Genomic DNA, 13,183 nt, shown 5'->3' on the forward strand with positions numbered 1-13,183 from the left:
TTCACCAACACTTCAAACACCGGGAATTATGCATGCCACGTTAGTGTGGACGTATACAAATTCAACATTTGTAAGAGGAGGGTCTTACCCATTAATTTTATGATCTTGTCATCCTAACTTTATGACAAATAAAATTAATAGTTGATTTTCCTTTGGTCACGTAAAACAATAGCAGTGACTCCGTTGGGGAGGATACTATTGAATGTGTCTAAGTATATACCATTACTTGATATTTAGTCCATTAAATAGGATTGTGCCCCTTCAGTTGGAGAAGATCACACGCTCCTAAATAATTTCCTATAACCATCCATAAAGGAAGTTTGATCTAGTGATTCACAACAAACCCATCCGTTGTGGAGGGAGGCACTCAGAGCCAACACGCAAGTTTGTTGCATCACTTACAAACCAGTAATGGAGACCGTGAAATTTATTTAAAAATCACTCTCCCACTTAGTTATTTAAGGTGAGGAATTTTAACCTAGCAAAGACACATCACACACATCACAGTAAATAAAAGCAATAAATGTAACACCCATAGGATCTCTAATAATTCATATAGATTTATGCATGATTAATATAGATTTATGCATGATTAAAATGTACCTTAATAATTCAAATAGATTTATACATGATATAGTATGGGCCTTATGTGGATTTTCAAAAATATAAAAGAAAAAGAACCAAAAAGAGGCATGACCAAGGATTAAACCTTTGACCTCTTGGTAAGTGGTTCCATGTCATAACCAGTAGCCCCAGCAGGGGTGTGCTGATATGAAAAGAGGGAAATTATGGTTAAAGGTAAGGAAAGTGAAGGCTCACTTCACTAAGGAGGAGAAATTCAAGCTTCCTTCTCTTCTTACAATGAAAAGAGAGTTTTTACTTTCTCCCTTCATTTAGGATGAGTAAAAGAAGAGGGAAGGAAAAGATCATTTTTCCTTCTTCCTCTTAATTGGAATAAAAGGAGAAAAAGAATGAAAATCTTCATTTTTGCTCTCTCTTTCTCCTTCCTCCTTCTCTCCACCGAAACCACTCTCTTCTTCCTCACCATTGCCGAACCAAGCAAGAAGGTTTGCTCTCTAGGAAAAGCTTCACAACCAAGGATTTCTTCTCTTAGAGGATTAAGCAAGAGAAGTAAGTATCCTCTCACCTGCAGTACAATAGTTATCGTACGCTTTACGTTTTGTTTGAAAAAAAAGGACTTAGGGATCTCCTTGCAAGTTTCGGCCAAGATAAGAAGTTGTGGTCACTTATGGTTGTCAAGTTACAAATCATGCTACATGTTGTATAAAAAAAAAATCTAGAACCCTACCTTAGGTTTCGGCCAAGAGAAAATATAAGGTGTAGAGTAAGATTTTGAAATCTAAACATGCTTATTTATGCTCCTTCATGATACATGATCTATTATATGTTGTTAGATAAGTTTTCATGCTACATGATGTATAAAAAAAATCTAGAACCTTTCTTTAGGTTTCGGCCAAAGATGAACACAAGGTCTAGGGCAAGATTTTGAGACCTAACTGTACTTGTTTTATGCTTCCTCATGATGTCTGCTTTCTTATGCTATGTTAGGTTAAATATCCATGGCTTATGTTGAATGAAAACCTAGAAATACCACCTTGAAGTTTCGGCCAAGGTTGAATTAAAGGCTTAGAGAAAGTTGTTGACCTAACTATACTTGTTTTATGCTTCCTCATGATGTATGCTTTCTTATGCTATGTTAGGTTAAATATCCATGGCTTATGTTGCATGAAAAACCTAGAAATACCACCTTGAAGTTTCGGCTAAGTTAAGAGACAAGGTCTAGAGCAAAGTTTTGAAATGAAAACGTGCTTGTTTATGCTCCTTCATGATACATGATCTCTTATATGTTGTTAGTTAAGAGTTTTATGCTCCATGTGGTATTAAAGGTTGAGAAACCCTACATTGATGTTTCGGCCAAGTTGGGATACAAGGTCTAGGGCAAGGTTTTGAAATCTAGTCATACTTGTATATGCTTCCTTATGATGTATGATCTTTAATATATGGTTAGTTTAAGTTTCATGCTTCATGTTGTATTTAAAAGTTTGAATACCTCACATTTAGGTTTCGGCCAAGGTTGAAATTGAGACTTAGAGCAAAGTTTTGAAACCTAACCATGCTTATTTATGCTTCCTTATGATATATGATTTCTTACATGTTGTTAGTTTCATGCTACATGTGGTATTAAAAAAAATTGGAACCTCATATTAAGGTTCGGCTAAGGATGATTTAGGGTTTGTAGGAAGATCAAAACCCCAACCATGCATGATAATGACTCTTTATGATATGCTTTAGGTTATATGCACTTATGACATCATGTTATGATTCCTTATGATATGCTTTATGTATGTGCACTTATGACATCATGTTATGATTCCTTATGATATGCTTCATGTTATGAATAATTTAAAAAAATGAAGTTTTAGAATTGAAAACAATCTTAGCGAATATATGTCCTTTAGAATTGTATGATAAACTAAAGGATGAAATGAAAAATTAAAAGACCAAATTGAAAAATCAAATTTTTTTTGCATGTGTTAATCCAAATACTTCAAGGAATTATAGAAGTCTAAATTTGTACTATAAAAAATTGAAAAACTTTATTTTTTTTACAACTACCATTATATTTTGAACATATATAAAAATTAGCTAGATTTTTAGAATAGAAATACTATTTTTAAATATTTATTTTTAAAAATAAATATTATCTACTTAAAATATTTTTTGTGCGAGGTTTTCTTATAATTTCTTATTCAATTTTTTTTTAATGGAAAAGTTTGTTCTCTATCTAAATTTTTTAATTTTTTTGATAAATAATGAATTTTCTATGAATTATTTATCGAAAAACTTATTTATAAAACTAAAAAATCTTGAAAACTTATCTTTAAAAATTTAATTTTTCATTAGCAACATATTCTGTTCTAAATAATTAGAAAAATTTGGGAGATTTCTTTAGATAAAAATCTAGTCTTAAAATTTATCTAGTAAAAAACTACGTTTCTGTACAAAATAATTTATTTGTGCTAAAATACTTAAAGAATTTTTGTAAAATTTTTTTTACATATTCATATACTACTTTTGAATCGTAAGAAAAAAATTCAAAATTTTTTAATGTGTTAAACTTATTTTTAAATTAAATTTGATAAGTGTGATTATTAAATCTTAAATATTTAGATTTTGGAAAAATATTTTATAAAAATCTTTCTCACTTTGAATTATATTTTCTTAATCATTAGAAAAAGTTTCAATCTTTTATTTATTTGTGTTTTTCTCCCAACTTTATTTTGATGTGATCAGAGAGGATATAAAATACGGTACTCAAATAATAATTAAATAATAAGTGTTATGAGAGAAATAATCTTATTAGATTTTTTTAGAAATATTTCAGGATGTAAACAGAGTCCGTATGAATCGTTTTGAGTAGATGAATCGATTGTGTTAAGTGAAAGTCTATTTTGGAATACCCGTTTAGTTAGTAGTTAATTGAGGAGCTAACTTAGGGTTTAATTAACCTAACCCTAAGTATAAAAAATAACTACAGTGACCTAGCTTTTAAATGTCGAATCCTCTCCTTCTCTTCCACGATTTCCTTTTCCCCTCTGTCGGTCCCCATCGCGTCGATCGCCGACCACTAGACATCGACACCGACGGCTTTCCCCTTACGCTACCGCCTCCTCTCCTTTCTTCCTCACTATGGTCGCGTCTTTGTCGCCACCCGATCCCTCGCCCTCTACTTTCTCTCTCTACATCGCCTTTGCCCTACATTGCCGATGCCGCCCGAAGCCGTGTCGCCCGATGGACGCTGAGCCACAACATCACTAATTCCAGTTGCTTTGCTGTTGTAGGAAGGGAGGAGCTACCACCTCTTTCGGCGAATGCTTGAGTTCAATTGTCGGCAGATTTGCACCTAGGGCATCGCCACCTTCTCTGCTCATGTTGTTCCCAGCTGATCGACCACCGACGCTCTTTGTCGATGTATTCTTGGAGTACCGACCCGTACCACCACCGGGAGGCGACCAACTGAGCTGAGGCATTCAAACAGCGGGTTGTTGAAATCTCACTGAGCAGATCCCTGATCTCTTCGAGGCTTATTTCTGTGAGGGATCCAAGTTGGAGAAGGGGGTTGATTAGGGTAAGTTTTAGTTCCAATTGTAAGGATTTCATAAATCTAATTGCTCTACGAGTTTTTTCTGGGTTTCAGATCTTTACCACAGCAAACAGGCATCCTTGAGGTGGTTAGGTTATTGGATGGATACATCATTTCTGGAGAAGGGGCTAAGTTTTGTGCTATTGAGGTAATGGAATCTATAGGATACAAGTTTTTGAGATTTTGCTTTTATTTTTGTTGTTATGGATTGAGGATTATTACAGTTGTTAGATGATGTAATTGGATTTGATTAGTGATTAATTTATAAGAATTAAGAAATTGATCGGTGGATTAAGGATGGATTAATTATCTAATTGGATTTAGATTATCAGGTGGAATTTAAACATGGTTATCTAATTGAGTTAGGATTGGGTTTAACTAATTATTGTATGTGATTTGCTAAACTGTATATTATGTGATTTGCAGAATTTTTGATTTGAGACAAGCGTCTCGATGTGGGATTGTTTAGCACGATCAACAGATAAAGGCGGGTACTTCTTGTTTTATCTTTTTAGTACATTGATCTTAATGCTTGAACTATATATTCGGATAGTTACTGTGTTTATCTTGACACCACTCATGTTTTTTCTATGTTTGATGCTTATCCACTCTATCTTTGAGCTACTCGTTTCTATATCTATACAATCTCACATTGTTATCTATGATATTTAGCATATACTAGATACCACGCTTACTTGCTTTGACTATTATTTATTCATGTATCTTATTAAGCATGCAGGTTTCATGTAGCATACCTGATTTCTGTTTATATATATATATATGATGACTGTTGTATTTTACGCATCATGTCATTGCATTCATGCCGGCGATCATGTCTCCCTTGTGGTTGAGAGAGTCGTTAGTATGAGCTGCAAGCTCAGCTACTCATGGGTAGTGGTAGCTGGAGCAGATGTCGCTTGTCCTATCGTGCTCCCACTCACTCACTCACTCATGGGTAGTGATAGCTGGAGTTGCGAATAGCAAGGATCCCGTTGCAGATGTAACTAGTTAGCTACTATGCAACTATCCACTCGGTCACTCGAGAGTAGTGATAGTTGGAGTGTTGTACAGTTTGTCATTATCCCGGCCTCTCGACCATACAAGGGTCATGGTACGGGGGTTTGCAGGAGTGACCATCCATGCATACACTTTTGTTATTTTACTTGCTTATGTTGTTGTTGCTTACGCATGTTGCTGTTGCTTACTTATGCTAATATGCTTACATATGTTGAGATATATATACCTATGTATGTGTTTAGACACTGGGTTACTTATTGGTATATGTATATTTCTCACATGTTACCCTCGTAGTTATGAGCAGTATTATGACAGATCCTTACTGCTCCTGACCTTCTATTACTAGCCTAGGATATGATTTCAGGTATGGACATTTACTGTGTATCATGGTAGTATCTGTTATTTCTCTACGAGACTGTATACCTTTGAATCTTTAGTGATATATATATTATGCTCATATACTATCTGTCTATTACTCGCTGAGCCTTAGTACTCACCACGTCGTAAACTGGTTTATTTCTTTAGATAGCAGGTAAAGGATTTATGGAGTCGCCTGAAGATCCTGTCCATCAGTCCCATGTCACATCGAGTGACTTCTATCATTATTGCTTCCACTCACATTATTGGTTTTGTATTTGTATTTGTATTTGTATTATGTACCTTCTGTATGGTTTTTCGAACTGGTGTCCTTTATTTCGGTTATGAACTTGTTGTGTCAAGTCGGGTCGACTCGCAGCTAGTTATATTTTTTTTATATTTTTCTTATGTCTTCCGCTTTGTTTTTAGTATAGCCGTGTGGGCTGTTTATTATATAACTGCGTGGTTATGTTCTTTTTATTTTAGCCGTGTGAGTTGTGTGAATAACTGTGTGGTTGTATTTTATATCTAGCCGTGTGGGTTGTTGTTGGCTTGTGAGTAGCCTTGGGTAATATATACTGGTTTCATTTGTCACTGTTACTGGGGAGATGTTGTCCGATTTTCGTCGGACAACCTTACTCTCGGGGCATGACAAAGGAAGAATGAGAGATGAGAGCTTAAATCTAGGGGAGGTTATATTGTAATTTTTAGTTTATAAAATTCTAATTTTAATTGTCATTTTATTAATTCTATGTTTTACTCTAACTCTAACTCGAGTTTATGTACATCTAAAATGGGGAGATTGTAAATACCCCAAAGTAATTTTAATACGATCAACCGAGTTAAGTTAGGTCCTGTGTATATTTGATGTCTTATGACTAAGTGTACATCAACATAGGAGCAGACGAAGTCGAGAGAAAAACGCAGCTAGTGAGACGGATGACACGGGAGAGAGTTGACGGGAGGGACGAGATGGTGCGGAAGAGTACGTTGGCGTACGAGAAGGAAGTGCACAATATTTCTGAGAGACGAGAAGTCGGAGTAGAAGATTTCTTGAGGAGAAGGCCGAAAAATGAATTCAAATGAGTCTTATTCTAGATGGTCAAAATCACCCAAGCAAATGGAGCCAGATTTGAGGAAAAATAAGCAGTCAATAAAGGTTGACTGCTCTAGGCGCCTGGAGCAACTCCAGGTGCCTGGAACAGTTCTAGGCACCCGGATGCTCCTAGCGCTCGGACCTTGGGGCAACCCAAGGGCGCCTCCCTTGACGAGGCTTCGAATGGGCTAGGTCAGCACAGTCTGAGCGCCCGGACCATATAAGGTTAATCCATTGTGAGCCGTTGAGAACCGTTGCAACGTGGATAAAGTTTTATCCATGCCTAGGCACCTGGAGCCCTTCCAGGCGCCCGGAGCTGCCATGTCAGCAAATGGTCAGATCTGACCAGCAGGCTATAAATAGAGCTCTAGTCTTAGTAGTAGAGAACAACACTTATACTCGAATTATTTTTTTGTTTTACTACTTTGATTGTCAGCTGTCAATGTTATAAGAGACTACTCCACTAGAAGGAGAATTCTAGTGAACTTTTCATAGTTTTGGATTAGCAATCTTATTATTGCAAACCAAGTAAATACTGTGTCTCTTTTTTTCATTAATTAGTTTATTTTAATTAATTCTTTTACAAGGAAGTGTTTCTCTAATTTAGTTTAAAAAGAACGAGAAAGGTTTGGTTTTATTTTTCAGAGTAATTCACTCCCTCTTGTCGATCGTGCCAAAAGGGACTAACACTTAGGTGGTTGCTAATCCAAGTCGGTTGAAAACTCAATGAAGATCTCCTTCTTTGAAGATGGAAAAACCTCTTACACTCTTTAAATGCTCAAAAATGAACTAGAAATTGATTATAAGAGTTGTTATTGAGATAGTAGCTCACAGACTACTTTTATAATTGCTAGTTTGGTCATTGGAGGCGCTTCGATTCATTGAGGGCGCCTCCAGCAGAGGAGAAAACTTTATCATATGCAATGGCCACTTAACATTCAGTCTACGTCTATTGGAGGCACATCTAATCCTTTGGAGGCACCTCCACGCCTGTTGAAGCTTATCTGCTTTGCTCGCATCCAAGGCGCGTTAGATCATCCGAGGTGCCTCCGCGCCTTTTGCTGCAACATTGCCTCAGTATGCAATCGAGGTGCCTCTAAGCACAATAAGGCGCATCGAGTCTTCAGAAGCCAAGGTTAACTCCCAAGTTAACCTTTTTCTGTGCTTCTCTCATGTGGGTGATACTCCGGTCAACTAGAGTTAAGCTCACCTGAATCTAACTCTGACCTTATCCTCAAATAGGCTTCCTCCCCTACTTCTCGTCCCTCGGAGACGCCGCGCATGTCCTTCTCATCCACTAGTGTACTCTTCCATAGTATCCATCCCTCGGATGCACTGATCCCATCGACTCACTTCTCGTGCCATCCTTCTCTCTAGCTATGTCTTTCACTCGGCTTCTTATGTTTCTAGATTCATGAACACTTAGATACAAGGCATCAAACACAAACAGGACCTAACTTAACTTAGTTGATCACATCAAAATTACATGGGATACATACAAAAGCTAAGTGAATTAAGTCTAAGTGGTTAAGACTTGGTAAACAAATTCCTAGCTGAAGGCTAGATGAATCAAGTCAAAGTGGTTAAGACTTAATAGATAAATTTCTAGCTAGAGTCTAGGTGACTTAAGTCCAAGTGTGTGGAATCATTTGGAGGCTGATTGCTTGGCAAAAAGTCCAAGTGAGTGGAACCAGCTAGAGGTTGATTGTTTGGCACAAGTCCAAGTGTGTGGAATCAGCTAGAGGCTGATTGCTTGGCAAAACTTAACTAGACAAGTTAATTTAGTCAAGTAAGTGTGAGTAACTTAATATTCTATATCATACTCATTACTTGTGACAATTGCAAGAAAGCATGCTAGACAGTTTCAAGCAATCGGATGGAATTTGGAGACGATTGGCTCGTGATAACTCTTGACAAAAAGATTTTAGAGGGTCTAGACAACTGAATATAGGGCGACCGAGCAACTTTCATGTGATGGTGGGGAAAAATTATCAGTAACCTGAACACAACAGTTAAGATGAAGTATGACCCCTACCCAGGTGACTGGGTGGTACATAGGCGACCGAGAAGTTTCGTTAATATTATCTTACTGATAGAAGTTGCAGGCACGTCAGCACTTATACCCGGATACTCTAATATATCTAATTTATAAGGGCCCATCTATTGATAAGAACGATTACCTCATCTCATACATTCATATGATATTCACATATCTATTTTCTTTTTCTCGAATCTCATTTAATATAAGTAGAGGATGAATGATGGACATCGCTAAGAGAGGAAATTAAAGGAATTTGGACACTGGAATTGGTATACATTTACTAAATTGAAGTTGTATTGTAGAGACAGTAAGAATTGAAATATTTCACTAGTCTGACAATCTTTCTTCTTAAAAAAAGAAGATATCAATATTTTTTCTTTCTTTGCAACATATTGATGTTACATTTTGAAATAGTTCAAGTTATATCCCTAAACAAGTAAAATAAATAAATAAGTAATAATTAATCAATTTGTTTGAACTACAGTAAAAGGAAAAGAAAACGGAAGTCTTACCCTCTTTTTTGATAGTGTCGGTTAGCTCTGATGATAAGAAAAGGCAAAACAAGAGTTGCTCTAGTTGAAAAGGAAGAAGGTCTAGGATATGCCAAAAGGCTCTCCATCAACTGACAACAAATCTCTACATCCTATGTTATCAATATATTTAATACTTGCATTTATTTAAGCAGATAGTAGTGTGTATCTTCTTCATATCTTGTACGATCTTTCCTCCTCTAAAAGTTTTTTTTCGGAAAAGGAGAGCATTAGTGAATTATTTATCTAAAATGAATCATGGGCTCGTAAGTCTTAGAGTAACAATCACTAGACTATGAACCAAGCAATCAACCAAGTTATTTCTTAATTTATATTCACAGAAATTTAAAGATTCAATTTTTACACCATTTGAACCAACAAAATGTTTAAACTTTAGCAATTTGAGCTCATCTTTCATTCAGAAAGTAGCTAAGACTCCAATTGCGGGAAAGTAATATAAAATAACAATCACCATGATAATTGAGTGAAAAAGCATTAATAATGTTTTTCTTGATCTTTTTATATTAAGATAAAACTCCACGATGAAGAAAAAAAAAAACGTCATAGTAGTGCACCAGAAATCCACCTCATGATCATAGCTAGACATTCTTGTGATTTGTACTCCGGAGCTGTGTGTCCAGCACCCTATGTGAAAAAAAAAATGAGAACTAATTTGCCCTGAACATGACCAAACAATTCATTTAAATAGTACAAGGATGGAAAAATATCATATATGTTTTCAGCATACCTTCACAGTTGCAAATGTCAAATTATTGGAATATGTTATGGTATACCTATTGGGATTTAATGAACAATAATTAGAATAATCTCAAAACAGTTGGCTTTCTTATAAGCACTATAGAAACAAAACATACCCAGCAACTTGACCACCAACATGCCAAGATCTCCAGTCTTCCACAATAGAAGAATTCAAGGATTTTACCCATTGTATTGTCCCCGAGAAGGGTACCATCAGATCATGATCACCACTAGGAATGAAGAAACCTTGCAATGACAAAACTATTTTCTAACAAAGCAAATGATATTTATATTAATTTGATCACCTATAAACCAAAGCACGGTATCCTCTTTGTAAAAGGCTGAGATGATACTTGATATTACTCTTGGGTTCTATCGGGTATGATAAGTGACGATTACACCTTATCCATTCTTTAATCGTCTCCTTCAACAATATTTACACCACGCATGAGGCTTTTAACTTTCAGCTCAATTGAATTCATTTGTGTTCTATATATCCCAAGATCGTTAAATGATTGAAATAACAAGGAAAAGCGTACCTGTTTGATATTGAGTGCCTTCCTTACCATGTTATTGTTAGCCCAATAGTAAGCCAGAGTATAGACATAACACTGTGATCAGTAAACATGATCAATTTACCTAGCACAATAAAATAAGAAATTCATTCATCAAATGGAGTTGAGTCCTTACTCGACAACCCGGATCGGGAAATGGTGGAGGGTGAAGAATGTTTTGATTCTCCTTCAAAATTCGTTTACCAGAAGTTGTGCTCGCAAGACTAGGTAGTGGTTTCAATCGACACTCAGGACAATACATTTCTAAAATGTGTTCATCATTAATTTCCGATACGAATAACTGTCCATGAAACGTATTTGTTATATTTCAGAAAATTTAAAAAGATTCATGTAAATATAATTATAGATTATTAGGATCCTTTACTTTCAATTTTTGAGGATATTTTGGATGTTAAATCTCTCGGTTCAAATCAAGCTCAAACTAAATTTACGTTGGTGGATTGTAGCAGAACTAGTAGTGAACCAAGATGAACTGATTCCTTTGACTAAGTCTTGACTTGTTTAGTTTCCCCGACTACATCGCTTAAGTACATTCACTACATTGCTTGACTTGATAGTTTCCTCAACCTTGTTGCCCTTGTTTAATTAGTGCTGCTAGAGTTTCAGTTATGTATTCCATTGTTTGTGTTATTGTTTATCTATTGTCAAGTTATTGTTGGTGTGTTGTTATTTATATTAACTGACATTTCTAAATGAGTTAAGATGTATCTGGCATTTTGAAGTGGTGGGATTCCGATAGTCTTGCCCGCTGCAACTTTTTTGTATCATCTAAAAGTTCAGAAAGTAAGGTGATATAAGATATCATTTTGATATATTCGCCCTAATTGATCAATACTGGACTTAGATTACCTCAAAGAAGTCATCTGATATTATCCCCATGCCGTGAGCATAAGGTATTTTAGAATTCTCATCGATGTTTTCACCTGTGAATGGGTTGCCAATCAAGTAACCCTGAAAGTCATCCATAAGTAAAGACTTTGCCTTTCATATACAATCAGATGACAACAATTAAAAGATCCTAAATAGGTATTTTCCATTCATTGCCAATAGCCCATCAATTCTAGCAATTTACCTGGAGGTTAAGTAGTGGTTCTTTCCCTTCATCAATACCTGGATTACAGTAAATGAAAATAGCTCTCACTTCACAGTTCACAGCCTCATCAATAGTTAAGTTAAAAGTAGAGTTACCATCCAATATTCTTTTGGCCACCATAGGTACAATTTTTCCAGCATATGAATCCCCAGCAATGTAGAGGGGATTGGAGATGAACTGTGGGTGCTCAACAAGCCACTGCAAAAGTGAAAGATTACATCTTTAAGGCACTTACAGTAATTACCTCAGGAATATATGATCTTTCCCACCTGTAAAAGAAACTTAGAAGCCTGTTCGGACCAAATCGTATCGTTGGCATCATACCCTTCATATTTTCTTGAGTATGAGAATCCAGAACCCAATGGGGAATCTAAAAATATAATGTTGGCTACCTGCATGAATGTTTTCACGCAGACATGACAAAAGCATGTATCATATTTCTTCCTCAATTACTGATCAAGAAGAAGAAGTCACCTTGGTCCAGGAATAGGGATTGTACACCAAGCTTGGCAAGCTCCCATTGTACTCGGCTGTCACAAATTTCAGGGGGCCTGCGAGTGGATTTCTACTATGAAACGAGAGTAGTTAATCATAGAAAACAAGGAAATTTCACCCACCGATCTGGAAGACCAAGCCGCAGAAGGCAGAGCACCTAGGGCCGCCGGTCAGCCAGAGGAGCAGAGGATCCTCTGTCGGCTTGTTCTCCGACTCGGTTAAGTAGTAGAAAAACTCTCCTCCGTGCTCCTCGTCCACCTCCACGTACCTGAAAGAATTAAAGCAGAGGCTCATGGCGGTCACAACAAAGTTAAGGTAGGGGGAAAGCAGCATTCAGACCCTGTCTCTAAGTAGAAAGGTAGTGGGCCTTGGAATCCAGGCAAATGGGTGACCACCGAAGATGAGAGAGCTGAGGAAAATAAACGGAGGAAGATCAGTGAGACAATCAGGAGGAGAGGGCTTTCCATCTTGTTTTCTGCTTCTTTCTTCGTTGTTGTTCAGTGACTTAGCTTCAACATGATTATGTAGGCGACACAGCTGTGCATTGGCACAATAATTTAAAAAGCTACAATAGTGGCTTTAATAATATAGCAATCATTAAACAATTATTGGAGTAACAGCTGGTAATTTGATGGTAGATTTGTTACAGTGAAGCGTGACGGCCAGGGCAAAGTTAAGGTTGACGGAAGCAGCATCCCGACCCTGTCTCTAAGTAAAGTAAGATAGAACATATAAAATGCCCAATTAATTTAAAGAATCAGTCGAGGTGAAGGTTTATCCTGACGATTAAAATGTTGAATGGACAAGTCCAGGGAATGCGATGCGATGTCTCTCAAAAGCATAACCGGTGTGGTGTCATGTGATATGCATTCTCTTAAAAGTATAATACTTAATGTATAAATATTATTATATGCCAGATTCCAAATAATATTCTTAAAATCTGGTCAGCTATACTATAATATATTTATAAACATTCTCTCCTCACCTTTCAAATCACTTATTTCTGTCATATTGTTTTTATTTTGTTATTTTCATTTTCTTTCTCTTTCATTTTC

The 13,183-nt window shown here is 36.3% G+C and overlaps 1 protein-coding gene and 1 long non-coding RNA gene across 3 annotated transcripts in view; one reads left to right on the plus strand and one right to left on the minus strand.

Annotated features, from left to right (window-relative positions):
- Positions 1–12,649, minus strand: part of LOC122006119 (serine carboxypeptidase-like 17) — a 31,692-nt gene extending 19,043 nt beyond the window's left edge. For both annotated transcript variants that reach the window (XM_042561480.1, XM_042561481.1), the window contains exons 1-14: positions 12,468–12,649; positions 12,251–12,396; positions 12,108–12,184; positions 11,903–12,025; positions 11,729–11,831; positions 11,613–11,650; positions 11,390–11,491; positions 11,225–11,308; positions 10,656–10,820; positions 10,505–10,576; positions 10,271–10,389; positions 10,082–10,195; positions 9,955–10,000; positions 9,793–9,851 (exon numbers count right to left, since the gene is read on the minus strand). In XM_042561480.1, the coding sequence (XP_042417414.1) occupies positions 9,793–9,851; positions 9,955–10,000; positions 10,082–10,195; positions 10,271–10,389; positions 10,505–10,576; positions 10,656–10,820; positions 11,225–11,308; positions 11,390–11,491; positions 11,613–11,650; positions 11,729–11,831; positions 11,903–12,025; positions 12,108–12,184; positions 12,251–12,396; positions 12,468–12,595 (1,376 nt within the window). In that variant the 5' untranslated portion in view covers positions 12,596–12,649. The remainder of the gene's footprint in view (positions 1–9,792; positions 9,852–9,954; positions 10,001–10,081; positions 10,196–10,270; positions 10,390–10,504; positions 10,577–10,655; positions 10,821–11,224; positions 11,309–11,389; positions 11,492–11,612; positions 11,651–11,728; positions 11,832–11,902; positions 12,026–12,107; positions 12,185–12,250; positions 12,397–12,467) is intronic.
- Positions 3,664–4,741, plus strand: LOC122006122. Its single transcript, XR_006118637.1, has 2 exons — positions 3,664–4,313; positions 4,592–4,741. It is a non-coding gene; the product is annotated as an uncharacterized LOC122006122 (long non-coding RNA).
- Positions 12,650–13,183: the final 534 nt, after the last annotated feature.

The sequence above is a fragment of the Zingiber officinale genome, chromosome 7B, assembly GCF_018446385.1.
Source record: "Zingiber officinale cultivar Zhangliang chromosome 7B, Zo_v1.1, whole genome shotgun sequence".
In the NCBI taxonomy this organism is placed as follows: domain Eukaryota; kingdom Viridiplantae; phylum Streptophyta; class Magnoliopsida; order Zingiberales; family Zingiberaceae; genus Zingiber; species Zingiber officinale.